The 15,836-nt window shown below is 38.9% G+C and overlaps 2 protein-coding genes across 4 annotated transcripts in view; one reads left to right on the top strand and one right to left on the bottom strand.

The window, feature by feature from the left end:
- Window positions 1-811, bottom strand: part of rnls (renalase, FAD-dependent amine oxidase) — a 68,956-nt gene extending 68,145 nt beyond the window's left edge. Inside the window, exon 1 of one of the 2 annotated variants that reach the window (XM_079801105.1) lies at window positions 562-811. In XM_079801105.1, coding sequence (XP_079657231.1) covers window positions 562-679 — 118 coding nt within the window. In that variant the 5' untranslated portion in view covers window positions 680-811. The remainder of the gene's footprint in view (window positions 1-561) is intronic. The other variant, XM_079801104.1, reaches the window with a different exon arrangement.
- An 18-nt stretch (window positions 812-829) lies between these two features.
- Window positions 830-15,836, top strand: part of lipf (lipase, gastric) — a 31,497-nt gene continuing 16,490 nt past the window's right edge. The window contains exons 1-3 of one of the 2 annotated variants that reach the window (XM_079801094.1): window positions 830-1,304; window positions 2,026-2,140; window positions 10,612-10,729. In XM_079801094.1, coding sequence (XP_079657220.1) covers window positions 1,282-1,304; window positions 2,026-2,140; window positions 10,612-10,729 — 256 coding nt within the window. In that variant the 5' untranslated portion in view covers window positions 830-1,281. The remainder of the gene's footprint in view (window positions 1,305-2,025; window positions 2,141-10,611; window positions 10,730-15,836) is intronic. The other variant, XM_079801095.1, reaches the window with a different exon arrangement.

The raw sequence follows: 15,836 nt of genomic DNA on the forward strand, positions 1-15,836 counted from the left end.
ATAATTTTTTTGCTATGGCAACTAAATTAGCAAATGTTTCTATTTATTTAGCTTAGTAACACATTGGCAGATCGCATCATTATCATGTACCTGCTAAACTAACTAAATTTAAAAGTAAATGCACATTGTTAAGGAAGGCATCATTCCCCATCGTCTTTAAAATGTTTTAAACAACTTGGCGTCCCCTATTCTGTTTCATTAGCAATTACCAACCACATTCTAATCTTTGTCATTTGAAGTGGGAGTGTGCTTTCAATGACAAAGTTCAAGAGTTTCCTACTGGAAACATGGCATGCACAGCAATTTGACGTCAAAAACGTAAGTATAATAAAGTTGAAGTTACTTTATATCTGCTTATTTTCTGCTCACCTGCCTCCCTTGTAGACCAGCAGGTCACTAGTTTTTTTATGTTTAACGTTAACCCATGAGTGACATTTGCTGCACATTCCACTAAGTTAATTCAATGATTTAAACACACAAGACATTCACCACTCGATCAAGTTTCATATTTGTATAGACAATAAACATTCTGTAGGTCAAAACAGATAAGAAGATGCTAACCTGCACCCCGAGATTTGTCCCACACGACTATATTAACCTTGTTTGGCAGCTCCCTCCGCAGCAGACAAGCACATATACTGCCTGTAAGTCCAGCACCAACTATTAGAACTCGAGACATTTTTTAGAAAATGTAATTTGAGCAGCTACTTAAGATAAAACAGCAGAGAGATCTTGCTAGTTTGAAAATCTCACTCGATTTTGCGCACTGTCTCTTTAAGAATTATGAAAGACTGAATGTTTTTTGTTGGCCAACTAAAACATTCCCTTTGTTTGTTCAATGTTTGACTGATAAGTATGCACAACATATCCAAACTTCAAAATAAATAAAAAAGTTATATCTTAGTTTTGAAGCTACACTGAAGAGTCCGCACTCAAATGTATTTTTGATGTCTTAATTACATTTAGAGTAATTTAATTAAATTCCTTTTTTTTTGTCGTAGTCGAGATAACACTCGGTTTAACTGACCACTGTAAAGCATAATTTATTAATTATTAATCTCGTTGTCTAAAAACAAACATTTTAACCGACGTCGGTTAGACACATTTAAATAATAATGCTAAGACATTTACGAAGCTTCTTCAGGAAGGGGGGCTGATTGATTAAAGTCGTTCAAGAACACTGATCACTGATCAGGTCATGATGTCATTGTCAGCTGACGTCAAAGCATTTTCATCGCTATTACTGACGCCACACACGTTTGATATCTGTGCGCTGCAGCTATGGAGACCTCAGCCGAAGTTAGGTGAGTTTTTGTATTTATTTAATAAACACGGCTCATCAGATCATTAGTTTGGATCAGCTTAAACAAACATGTTTTTTCATGCGCTGCAAAGAATAGTGTTGGATAGTAAAATGGTTCAGGTTATTCAACGAAATAGCAGTGAACGGAAATATTGTACGATGAAGTGTGTGAAGCTACTATGTGATTACAACGATTTAAACGTTTTGTTTGCACTGGCTGACCTCAAACATTTGCAACAGTATACAGTTTTGTTATTTCAAAAGCAATGGCTACTCAGATGTGCTAACTGAACTGCTTTCGCTTTGTGAAAAATGCAGTTGTACAATTAAACATTGCTTAAACTATAATGTGCGTAATTAATGGGCCCAAATTATATTAACTGTACGACCTTATAGCCCTTATAATATGTTTGGTGGCAGAAATGTCTAAATTATTCAAATAATTTTCCCAATTTAAAGTCAGTCAAACTGCTCTTATTTAATAAATTACAGTGATGTTCAGCAATGTTTGCTTTGGCAGCTTGTTTTGTCTGAACAAACTGGGATTTATCTACATTGACTTTTTTATGTAATTGCTTACCTTTCAGTCACGTGACACATGTTGAGCAACACTAAACAATGTATTGATGGCTGCTAAAGAAAATCATAGCTTTTTAACATTGGTTTAGAGTGTGTCTTGGGAGACCCTGTATGTTAATATACTATTTGTGAACGTTCAACAGAAATAAGATGTCATGGCTGGTCTTGTCTCTGGTGTTGCTTACACTTGGGCTGGTTCAGTGCAGGCCGCCTTTTCAAGACGAGGCAGGACTGGACCCTGAAGTCAATATGAACATCGTAAGTGACCAATACAACGTACATGTAATAAGCGGGCTGCAATGAGTGTTTTTTTCAGTACTCATCAGCAAATTGTCAATGAGGGCTAAAACACCATAAAGAATAAATTCAGGTAAATTGGGTTTTGTCCTTCATCTCAGTGACAAAAAGTGTATCCCATGAAGTTATTCAACGTCATTCTGATCAGCTTTGTGGATACTACCATTTACTTTGTGAAATGCAGAGTTATTGAAGTGAAACAAACTCTTTAGATCTTGGATAAAACTTAACCGTACTTTCATTTTTTTAAAAGGGTTTTCGTATGTGTTTTATGTTTTGTATCATATTTGATACATAAGGCTTTTATTGCCCATATAGTATGATGTAGTATATGACAAATTAGTACACCATGGTCACGATTTAGTAAATATGTGCACTATTTACTTAAAACAAGGGACGAATTAGTAAAACATGCTCACGTATTAGTAAGTTGTGGGAATGAATTGTTAATTTGTGGCCATAAAATCTTCTTCTTTTTTTCGCATGTCATGTGGTGCTCCGTAATATAGTGAGAATATTATATTACTAATATAATTACGTAATATTTAATTCAGCTGACCTCATGAATGTCATGTCATTATGCCTGTTGTGAACTTTGCACTAGATTTGTAATATTTCCGGTTCTCTGTTTTGACACATGCTCTAGAGAGAAGTAGCTTCATTAGTTGACCATCTCTATAACAAATGACATTTGCAATTTGCACTTTGTCCATTTCACTGTGGCTCTCCCCATAAGCAAATGTAATATATGTAGGTACATACTTAAATATCCATATATGAAATTTATTGTCATATACACTCACCTAAAGGATTATTAGGAACAGCTGTTCAATTTCTCATTAATGCAATTATCTAATCAACCAATCACATGGCAGTTGCTTCAATGCATTTAGGGGTGTGGTCCTGGTCAAGACAATCTCCTGAACTCCACACTGAATGTCAGAATGGGAAAGAAAGGGGATTTAAGCAATTTTGAGCGTGGCATGGTTGTTGGTGCCAGACGGGCCGGTCTGAGTATTTCACAATCTGCTCAATTACTGGGATTTTCACGCACAACCATTTTCTAGGGTTTACAAAGAATGGTGTGAAAAGGGAAAAACATCCAGTATGCGGCAGTCCTGTGGGCGAAAATGCCTTGTTGATGCTAGAGGTCAGAGGAGAATGGGCCGACTGATTCAAGCTGATAGAAGAGCAACTTTGACTGAAATAGCCACTCGTTACAACCGAGGTATGCAGCAAAGCATTTGTGAAGTCACAACACGCACAACCTTGAGGCGGATGGGCTACAACAGCCGAAGACCCCACCGGGTACCACTCATCTCCACTACAAAAAGGAAAAAGAGGCTACAATTTGCACAAGCTCACCAAAATTGGACAGTTGAAGACTGGAAAAATGTTGCCTGGTCTGATGAGTCTGGATTTCTGTTGAGACATTCGAATGGTAGAGTCAGAATTTGGCGTAAACAGAATGAGAACATGGATCCATCATGCCTTGTTTCCACGGTGCAGGCTGGTGGTGGTGGTGTAATGGTGTGGGGGATGTTTTCTTGGCACACTTTAGGCCCCTTAGTGCCAATTGGGCATGGTTTAAATGCCACGGCCTACCTGAGCATTTTTTCTGACCATGTCCATACCTTTATGAGCACCATGTCCCCATCCTCTGATGGCTACTTCCAGCAGGATAATGCACCATGTCACAAAGCTCCAATCATTTCAAATTGGTTTCTTGAACATGACAATGAGTTCACTGTACTAAAATGGCCCCCACAGTCACCAGATTTCAACCCAATAGAGCATCTTTGGGATGTGGTGGAACGGGAGCTTCGTGCCCTGGATGTGCATCCCACAAATCTCCATCAACTGCAAGATGCTATCCTATCAATATGGGCCAACATTTCTAAAGAATGCTTTCAGCACCTTGTTGAATCAATGCCACGTAGAATTAAGGCAGTTCTGAAGGCCAAAGGGGGTCAAACACAGTATTAGGATGGTGTTCCTAATAATCCTTTAGGTGAGTGTAGAGTAAAAGTATAACGTACTGCTCTGAGACAGAAGGTAGAAGATCCAAATGCAGCTTTATTAAAGGGTAATCCACACTCGTAGTCAACAAACAGGCTAGAGGTCATAACAGGTAATCAGTCCAATACAGCAAACAAGACAGGAGAGACAGGCAAACGGGTAATCCACGGAACAGGCAAGAAATCCAAAACCAAGAGACATGAAACCAGGGAGATTGCTCAGAAAGGCAGTATAGACAAACAAGACTTCACAGTGAATAACAGAGTGAACATGGTTTATATAGGCTGGGGTAATGAGGGGATGAGACACAGGTGCAAACAATGAGTGATGATGAGTCCGGGCAAAGGATTATGGGTAATGTAGTTTGTGATGCAGTGACAGTCCGGGGTGGAGTGCCCTCAGGTGGTAATCAGGGGCACTCTCACTGGTGATTGTGACAAAAAGCATTTATGTATATATGTATAAGGAACAATTGCATATTTTGACATATGAATTTATCCCATATAAATAAAATATACCGATTTATGTATGTATAATGCCTATTTTGATATTTATGAAATATCTATGCACAAAATATATCCTTATATAAAGTAAAAACATATACAGTATATACATATGCACAGCTATATATGTAATCTATTAGAAATTGCAACCATTCCGTATATTGACATATAAATGTATCCAATATATGCTTATAATACATAAAAGTATAATACATATACGCATATACTGTATGTCTCATGTCTTGACATGTTTCATATATACAAATATTTTTAATACAAATGACATGCATGTCTTTGTATGAATGTGTAATATACAAATTACACATACACCGATTAGGCAAAACATTATGACTAATATTGTATTGGTATTAGGAACACCCTTTTTGCTGCCAAAACAGCCATGACCCATCGAGGCATGGACTCCTCTAGACCCCTGAAGGTGTGCTGTGGTATCTGGCACCAAGATGTTAGCAGCAGATCCTTTAAGTCCTGTAAGTTGACACGTGCTAAAAAAACGAACAGGAAGCATGTGGACGATGATGAACACGAGCCACGTGCTACACAGAACAAGACAACACAAGCGAACACCGCACGCTCCGCGCATGGCCCGAGCAAACTCGAAACCGCACACTCACACAAATACAAGATGATAGGAGTGTCAAAGCTCTGTCACCAAACCAAGAATAAAAGTGACCGAACCCTGACAGCTTATTTGTGAAATGCATGTTCACATGTCTGTCTCATATAAGTTATTTTATATATAAATTGCAAAATTATACAAATATTAGATTTTTAAGTTGTGCACATAGCCAGGGACTGGACAAGAGCTAAAATTTTGACAAATTCAGCCTATCCAGCCCATGAGTTCACCGTGAATGTTTTGCCTTAAATTGGAATAAATAAATTAAATAAGACAGGAAAAAATAATGATAGATATTATTGAATTTACTGTAAATGGAGTTAACAAAAATGTTGTCACATAGAAATGCACTTGACAATTTACTGCGATTAAATTATGTCATCATTTACTCACCCTGTTGTTCCAATCCTGTATTACTGTAAAACACAAAATAATATATTTTGGAGAATGTTGGTAACCAAACCATCAAACAAATCTCAAATAATCTTCTTTTATGTTCCACTGAAAAATGCAATGCTCCTCATTATGGGTATATGGTTTTAAAAAATTATAATAAATGATAATAATATGATAAAATTATAATAAATAATGATAAATAATAAATGGTAACACTTTATTTTACAGTGTCCTTGTTACTTTACATTTAGTTACTGTAGTTAATAACTATATAATTACATGCAACTAACCTTAAACCGAACCCTAACCCTATAGTAAGTACATGTTGTTAATTAATATTACACAGTACTTAAATGTATAATTACACTGTAACAAGGACACCTTAAAATAAAGTGTAACCTAACAAACTATAAAATTTGTATTTAAAAAATAGTGTAACACATGTAGAAACACCTATAAAAGTTAAATTCCACAATATTTAATGGAAGTAATAATAGCTACTATAATACTACTTGCGATATATTACATTTAAGTATGCATCTTGGGAGCTGAATGCAGAGGACATCGTCATGTTATCACATTTGTAAAAGTGTATATCTTGGTTCATAAATGTTTCAAAGAACCTTTTTTTCAGTGTGTGAAAATGGGAAGAGAAACATTATTCACCAGTTCAGCAATTTATTTTTATTTTTTTTCATATTTGATATTAGACAGCTTTATATAACATATTTTCCCACAGTCTCTGAAAGGGAATTGTACTCTAAGTGACATGAGTATGCACTTTCATGTGTGGTTAGATATGAAACAAGACTTCTTGGTTTAAATAATGATATCTCATAATCATTGTTTGATAATTTGCACAGGTCAGAAAACCATTTGCAGAAACACTGATAAGACAGTAATTTGTTGGTTTTAATACAATAACTAGGTTTAATACTCTGCTTTTCACATTCTTCATTCACAAAGAGACTTTTGAGCATTAAAATTGTGGGCTAGTTAAGGGAATAGTTTAACCCATAAATGAAATTCTGTGATTATTTTTCATTCAAACACAATAGGAGAATTTCAATACTCTTAACGCAGTTATTTTCAGTTTATAGTGACCAAGATCTGTCAAGATCAAGGAAAAAGAAACACTATTCATAATTTGTACAACATATGTCTTCTAAAGCCATACAATAGATACATACAAAAATCCATTCCAATAAAAAAAACATGAAAGCATACAGGATCGGGGAAAAAAATTATAGAATTAAAAATGTTTTGGGTGGACGATGCCTTGAAAGGTTCAATGTAACGAAAGTAGTGACTCTTTTTTCCCCCCTTTAATTCGAGAGAATCAGAATAAAGAAAAAGTCAAATGTAGGGTGGGGACTTGGTTCTATCCATCGGTTGTTAAAAATAAAAAAGGTGTTAATGTGTAATCAAAAAATTACACTAATATCAGTGGTGTAAAGTTGAGTAAATATATTAGCAACTTTTACTCTCTACGTGACTAAATTATGTAATAAGTATATGTACTCTTTAATCCAATACATTTGTGATTAGTAATGCAATTACACATTACATTTTGCATGGCACCATAGATAGACTGTAAAAAAAAATATGGACGTAATGTCTGTGACGTCACCCATAGGAATCTGAAGAGCAGTTTTGAAGAGTAAAGTAGGGACGAGCTGGCCGTCGCCATCTTGGCAGCACGTCATCGCATGTCACTCCCGGATAATAGAAAATGGGCAAAGAGGCGGGACATGGGTGGATCTGAGATGACCCGATGACTAACAGACAGCAGATAAATGGCTATCCACCTGTCACTCAAAGTGGCCACGCCCTTAATTATGCAGAACTTTAAAGCTACACTGTGTAACTTTTTTAGTTTATTCTTAGCTAAAAACACTTAGTTCTTTCAAAAATATATGTGCTCATTAATGTATATTTACTTCTTTCAAGTAATAAAGTATTCTCGTAAGTTTATAATATGCCATTGAAAATACATACGGGTGAGGGGTTTGAATGCCGGTCGCCATGTTGCCCCTCCATCTTGAAAGTACATTAGCCAAAGAGGGACATACCCGTAAATTCAAGCTTCGCCTTTGCCGTTTTAACACTCGATGGCACCGTGTCGAATGTGGACGAGGTCGAACTGGAAGCCATGTTAATCTTGGACTAAATCAGCCACCGTAGGAGTTAAAACGAAATCGGAATTGAGAGGAAGAGAAACTAATATTCACTGGATGGTCATATACCTTTTCACCGCTAGATGGGGGAAAATATCACACAGTGTAGCTTTAAGGCTTTATATAATGTAAACGAATTATAAAACGAGTTATAAAAAAAATCACCCCCCTCACAGTTGTCATGGAGGGCAAATTTAGCCGTATAGACCAAAAACACAATTTGTACCAGGCTGTAAACATGTGTTTTTTCTGCTGTAAAGTTGGGCATTTTAACATGTGGCTCAATGAGATTCTGCTCCCTTCTGGAGCCTGTCCCTAGTGGCCAGTTGATGAATTGCAGTTTAAGTCACTTCCGTATTGGCTTCAAGAGAAAGGCCCTGTCCCAAATGGCACACTTCATGTGCACTTTCGGTCTTGTGGACTTACAATGGCTGCTGCGTGCGCGTGTCTGTTAAGTCCACCAGACCGCAGGGTGTCCCATTTGTCATTTTAGGTCTCAGAAGGGTGCTCGTGAGCTGCCCCTTTGAGGTCGATATGCGCCCTCGATGCACACTTCTGCCAAGCCCGCACTGGTGCGGGTTACACAGCGGACTTCTTCCCGGCAGTCAAAGTGGCATTACGTTGTGAAAGTGCGGACTCAGAGGAAGACCGTGAGAGTTTAGGGTGGGATAGGGCCAAACTGCGGGAGGTTGCCGCTTGCATGGCACCTAACTTTTTCTGCAGCAGTTTATTTCTGATATAAAAGTAGTGATATCGCCATCTACAGGGCATTGAAGGTACTATATATTGTTTGTTTTGCCACAAACTTGTCAACATGGCTACTTTACGTCAATGTGAGCACATTAGCAGGTAGTTGCTGAATATATGAGATGAGGACATGACTGCAGCCAAAACCAGCTCGTCCAGTTCAACTATTTAATTTAATTTACTATTTAAATTTAATTTTACTTAATTTTATTTATCCATTATATTGAAGAGACGTTTTTGAAGGATATTGGTTTCGAGCACTTGAGCTTTACTAGACTTGAGTGTTTGTAGTGCATTTAAGAAGCTTGATTTATTGCACTTTTGAGATGTTCAGTTTTATTTTGATTTTGGAAAAATAAAGTGACTCTCCTCACAAATCAACACAAATGAGCCTACAGGATGAGTAAAATACTTAATTACTGTTACAATCAGATACTCTTAAGACTTTTACTCGAAATTGAAATTGGTGATTTTTAACTTGTAATGGAGTCATTTTCGCTGTATAGGTATTTGTACTTTTACTTAAAGGTGCAATATGTACGATTTTTGCAGTAAAATATCTGAAAACCACTAGGCCAGTGTTATATATTTTGTTCAGTTGAGTACTTACAATATCCAAAATGTTTCCAGCTATTTGTAAATCGTGAGAAAATTGCGATTTTTAACCAAGGAACTGGGACGTGTGAGGGAGTCGCCTGTCAATGGCGTCACATCTGCGTGACCCTCGGTTTCTGCTTTTACTGCCATAGAAACCATGAAAACAGACGTGGACAACTGCGTAACAAATTTAAAGAAAAATGTAAATATGCTTAAATTTATGAATATGAATCACATAAACAAAATGATCCCTTCCCTTGTAAAAATAAATAAATACAATTATCAAGCTCTAGGTTTTAATTTTTTTTACACACATTTAAAATTCTTAATTCCTAATATGAATAATATGTAAGGATCATGCAATTCAATTTGATGGAATGTTACTACAATTTAAATGTGTAAATCTTAAAAAAAAAATAAGGCTTACATTTCTTTGAGTGCACCTCTGACTAATATACTAAAGAGACACTTAAATTATTTTGTTTGTATAACTCTGTTATATTTGCTTTTGATTTCAGGGAAAATGTCATTCTTTTTAATGCGGCTCTAAAGTTCTCTGAATTTTCAATAGTTGATCCCATTCAGCATTTTATCAGACTTCCTTTTGCTTTTTCATTCTGCAGAAGGACACAAAACATTTGAGGTTTTCCAAGACTATTCCTGCATGAAAAGAGGACAAATACCCCATCTCAGACAGAAAGTGAGAGAAAGAAGCACTACCCCCAGTGCTTACCCTCCCCTTAATGTGTGTTGAGCCAGCAGTGGGTTTATCCTTAAGTGGCCTAAAGTAGAATGAGCAGACAGAAGACCCAGGGGGAGTGGGAAATTGCAGAGCCTTTAATTATGCATGGGGAGATTGCATGGCAGGCCTGGAACCAACAAGCTCACACAGTTTCTTTGAAGTCTCTGATTATAATTTATCTCATATCTGGAGGAGGAGGAGCAGTGTGACTCCATACAGCTGAAATAATCGTGCTCTTGAAAAGACAAATGGCTAAACTAAGAATTTAAGCTGAACTGGTGTTTTCTTTTTTCATTACATTTAAAAATACTGCCACGCTGATGACATTTATTGTAGACCTTGGCAAAGAAGAAATGTTGCTATTCTTAAAAAATACTTAGGTTTATATTTCTTCTTCAAATGGATGGCACTATACTGCTTTCATCAGAAAAGAACAATGCTTGTGCTATTTTGAAGTGTTGTAATGTCTAAAGAAATAATGACTCACTGAAAGTGTTTGCTATTCTACATATATAACTTCCTTTATCTTACATGTTGGTGCGCTTCCATTGATTTCAACATAACATCTCATGGACTTTGCCCATGTTCACCACAGTGTTTGTCTCCTGTAGAGTGAGATCATCAAACACTGGGGCTACACAGCGGAGGAATTTGAAGTAGTTACCGAGGATGGGTACATCCTGAGCGTGAATCGAATCCCACAAGGGCTCAAAAACAAGGATGGACAAGGTAAAGGTTTAAGTCGGGTAGCCAAAATATTTGAATGAGCCCAGTTATGCTTCTGTTTAGCTTGCCTTAGCATGAATTATTAAAGATATGATCTTGCTGTCTTCACTGACATAGTCATCTGAAAGAGTAATCAGCCAAAGATGAGTGTCTGTAAGTAATGCTAGCCTTAATATATTGCTTTAATATCGTACATGTTATGTGGTTAGTTAACTTCATGTATTCAGTTACGCTAATGCAACGCAATTAGGCAGCAAGTACAACTTGTGCTGGTAATAATTACAATATAAGGTATTCTTACAATATTAGGATAATATTTGAAAGTGAATTGTCTGTGTCGCCTGAGGCCTGACTTTGCAAAGGCTGGATCTGAAAAAACACTCTGAAATCTATGAAATACACAGCAGTCACATGAACACACTGGGTGAGATGTTCACATCTGAACCTTAACATCCCATGGTCTATAATAGTCACGTAGCAATTTAAAGAGCGGAAAGAAGTGGTTTTAGATGAGTCAGCCTTATATGGAGGAGGACCTCCTGTAACACGCTCATATAACGCAACCCACACATGATGTCTTCATAGGGTTTTTCGTCTCATGAATATCCAGATCTCATGACCTCTCGTGATGCTGTGGGTCCTGTTTCACAAATTTAACCCATTTAACAGTGCTATTTTATTATTAGTGTTTTTAAAGATTTACTTTAATTGAATATATATATATATATATATATATATATATATATATATATTTCAAATATCTGAAAAAACAGATATATATACAGATATATATATATAATTTTTTATTGTTAAAATGTTATTGTTTTATTTATGTTATTATTATTTTTGTAATTGTATTTTTTAACATTTAACAGTGTTTAATTAGTGTTTTTAAAGATTTAATTTAAGTGAAAAAAAAAAAAAATGAAAAAAAAAATATATATATATACAGTATATTAATTTACATATATTTAATGCTCATTTACAGTTAATTCTTACAAACTGAAGGGGTAGTTCACCAAAAAAAATTAATTATTCCATAATTTACTCACCATCATGCCATTCTAGGTGTATATGACTTTCTTCTTTCAGCCAAACACAATCCAAACTTTATAATGGGAGTGAATACTAAAATTTTGAAGCCCAAAAAAGTGCATCCATCCATCATAAAAGTAATCCATATGTCTCCAGTGTGTTAATAAAGGCCTTCTGAAGCGAATCGATTAATTTTTGTAAAAAAAACATCCATATTTATAACTTTATAAACTATAATCACTGTCCGTTAACGCCCGTATATGAGTCTAGTTCCGGTGGAAGAGTGACGAATTGCAAGGGCAGAGGATAGCACAAAACAAAACACCGGTCACGAATAAGAAGTCTAAAACAAGTTTTTTTTTAAAAGAAATTTTATATTTTTCTTACACAAACGCATCGATTCGCTTCAGAAGGCCTTTATTAACACCCTGGAGCCGTATGGATAACTTATATGATGGATGGATGCGCTTTTTTTGGCTTCAAAATACTGGGTACTATTAACTCCCATTATAAAGCTTGGAAAAGCCAGGATATTTTTAATATAACTCTGATTGTGTTTGGCGGAAAGAGGAAAGTCCTATACACCTAGAGTGGCTTGAGGGTGAGTAAATTATGGGATAATATTCATTTTTGGGTGAACTATACCTTAATAATAACACGGTTAACACTGTTGTAGAATGTAATACATAGCGGTATTGTTATAGTTTTAGTTATTAATATTATTATGTTATAGTTTTTCGATTTTTGTATGTTATTTTATCATAATTTTTTGGTCGTAACATGACTATAATTTCAGTTTATCTGTATCAGCAATAATTGTAATAGGTGCATCACTAGAATAAATCAATGACAGGTATGATGTCATCAGCTGTAAAACAAAGGAATCTCTGTGAAGATACAGCAGGCTGAAATCAGTTCAGAGTGTTATTGTGGTGTTAAAGTTCTATTCTCTATTCAATAGTTCTTCCGAAATCAGTATTCAGTTTGATATTTAGCGCTCCCCATATTTCATTAATGAGCAGAGAGATCTCTAAAGCTCATGCTCTCACACTAATCTCGCCAGGGACGCCACTGGAGCGGAAAACCAATTCAACAGCCATACATCAGCTTCCACTCTCCCTCGCTGTGCTAACACAATGTCTCATGTTATTCTAAATGAGAATACATTTCCCCGACACAAATCCCTCTGCTGGAGGATTTGAGGGCCTTTGAGAAACTTTGGCCTTGTGCATCTTTGCTTTTCACTCATTGTATTAGATTAAGGGTGTTGTTGGCTGCGTTCTCGAGTTTGACCTTCAGAATAAAATTGGCTTATGCAAATGAATGTGTGGAAATGTGTTCGGTACGTTTATAACCATACTTAATCAGGAAGCCTGGGAATTATGAAGACCAAGACAAACCCTGCGTGCCGATTTTGTTTTATGGTGGTCTTAAGGCTGTGTGTGTTTGTGTGCGCTGGGAGCTGGTAAATGTTAATAATGAATTCTGATATGTGATAAATAAGTAAAGAGCCATCAAGCTGTTTGTTTCAGTGGATGGCTGGTGCTAAGTGCTGTGACGTTAGGTGTGATAAGCACACAAGCTCTGAGGTGGCAACTCATTTCCTGCTGTCCCAATTCTCCATGTCACATGGGACACTAGTGGCTCGAAAGAAGAAAACCAGGGAATGACAATATTTTTTAGCGCCAAGTGAGGTTTCATCAAGTGCACACTGATTTTTTTCTCTGGATCTAATCAATTCAAAAATACATAAAAAATGCAATTAATGCACATTTCTTTTTTTTTACAGTCAAATGCCATTGTGATAAAACTGTCCCAATATAATAATGGGAAAAAATGTGAATGTGAATGTGAATTTGTGAAATGAAAAACTTTCTTAGAGAATTTTTTTTTTTTTAACAAAACATCTCAGGTTATGACTACAAGCCATGTTCCCCGAGAAGGGAACGAGACACTGCGACGATGCACTGTCTCGTTCCCTTCTCGGGGAACATGGGTTATAGTCATAACCCGAGACGTTCCCCTTCGAGGGAACTCGAACTGCGTCGTCGTGACGACACATTTGGGGAACGAGTACCCACTATGCCACACCAATCACTCCCTACCTAGTGTGAAGCTGGAGCCCAGGCACACTTAGGAGGCGAGCACTCTAGTGCCAGGTGTCGCAGGGAGGTGCAGACTATAGTACCTTATGAAGGTGTGCGGAGTGGCCCACCCCGCCGCCTCGCAGATTCTTGCATAGAGGCTCCAGAAAGGAGGGCCACCGAGGACGCCATGCCCCTGGTGGAATGAGCCCTCGCGGATATCGGTGAAGGCAAATTGCGCACCTGATAAGCCGTGGCTATAGCCTGGACAATCCAGTTACTGATTGTCTGTTTTGAAGCAGGCAGCATCTTCCTGGGTGAACCAAAACACACCAACAATTGGTCTGACTTCCTCCACTGTGCAGACTTCTCCAAATAGATCCTCAATGCCCGAACCGGGCAGAGGAGGTGAAGTCTGCCCTCTTCTGCCATCATGTGAGGTGAAGGATGGAAGGCCTGAAGAACCACTGACAGTGCTACATTAGATGGCACCTTGGGCACATAGCCCGGGTTAGGATGCAAGATGGCCTTAACTCCGCCCGAGGCAAACTCCAAGCAAGTTGACATAATTGCCAAGGCCTGGAGGTCCCCCACTCTCCTCAGAGAGGTGATGGCAAGGAGAAAGGCCACCTTGAAGGTCAGGTTCCTTGCCTCGGCCGACTCCAGTGACTCAAAGGGGGCCTCAGCCAGCCCTTCGAGCACCACTGCCAGGTCCCAGGTTGGGACTCTGGAATGAGCCGCAGGCCTCATCCTCCGAGCCCCACGGAGGAACCGTACAACCAGATGGTGCTTCCTCAGCAGCCCATCACTTAGAGGTGAGTGGAAAGCCCCAATGGCAGCCACGTACACCTTAAGTGTGGACGGGGTAAGATCGGCGGAGAAACGATCTTGGAGGAACTCAAGCACTGAAGCCACTGGGCAGTTAACTGGGTCCACCTCACGCTCTCTACACCAAGTGGAAAACACATTCCACTTCAGGCTGTATAGTCTCCTGGAGGAAGGAGCCCTTGAGCTGAGTAAGGTCTCCACGACACCTGCTGACAGGCCCTCTCCTAGGTTCCACAGCTCTGGCCGGGGGTAAAATATTGTGCCCCCCGCCTGAGACAGCAGATCCCTCCTCAGAGGGACCTGCCATGGAAGGCCGTCCAGCAGGTTGATGATGTCGGAGAACCAAACCCTGGTTGGCCACCGGGGTGCTACTAGGAGAAGGCTGACGCCCTCCCGGCGAACCCGCTCCAGAACTCCCGGGAGCAGGGCAATCGGGGGAAATGCGTACAGACGCAGCCTCGGCCACATCTGAGCCATGGCATCCAGCCCTAGCGAAGCCGGATGGCTGAGGGAGAACCACAGTGGGCAGTGGGACGTCTCTCGAGACGCGAAGAGATCCACTTCCACCGGGCCAAACCTCTCGCACATGGCCTCCACCACCTCTGGGTTGAGTCGCCACTCCCCGGGACTCAGCCCCTGCCTCGACAGGATGTCTGCTCCCTGGTTTTGGTCCCCGGGGATGTACATTGCACTGAGGGACAACAATTTCCCCTGGGACCACAAGAGGACCTGGTGTGCCAGTCTGCATAGAGGGCGCGACTTCAGGATTCGCGAGCGCCTCTTCAACCCGCGGCAGCGCCGCATAACCTGAATCAGCCGCCCCCAGCACATTGGCAAAATCGAGCTCTGGGGGAGTAGATAAACGGGCTGAGAAGGGTCTTTCCCATGACTTGCACAACTCATTGTGTAAGTCAGGGAAGAACGGAAGGCCCCGGCGTGGAGGATGAACCCGATGCCTGAAAAAACGTTCATCCAGCTTAGAAGGCGACTGGATGTCAACTCTTTCTTGTGGCCAATCTAAACTCGACTTGGCCACAGCGTGGGTTATAACCAGCGTGGGCAACACCAATCAGGATTGGACTTTTCATTCATTCTTCAGACGCGTTACACTGGGGGCGTTCCCCAAATGTGTCGTCATGATGACGCAGTTCGAGTTCCCTCGA

This window comes from Gobio gobio (assembly GCF_949357685.1).
Source record: "Gobio gobio genome assembly, chromosome: 20".
Lineage (NCBI taxonomy): Eukaryota > Metazoa > Chordata > Actinopteri > Cypriniformes > Gobionidae > Gobio > Gobio gobio.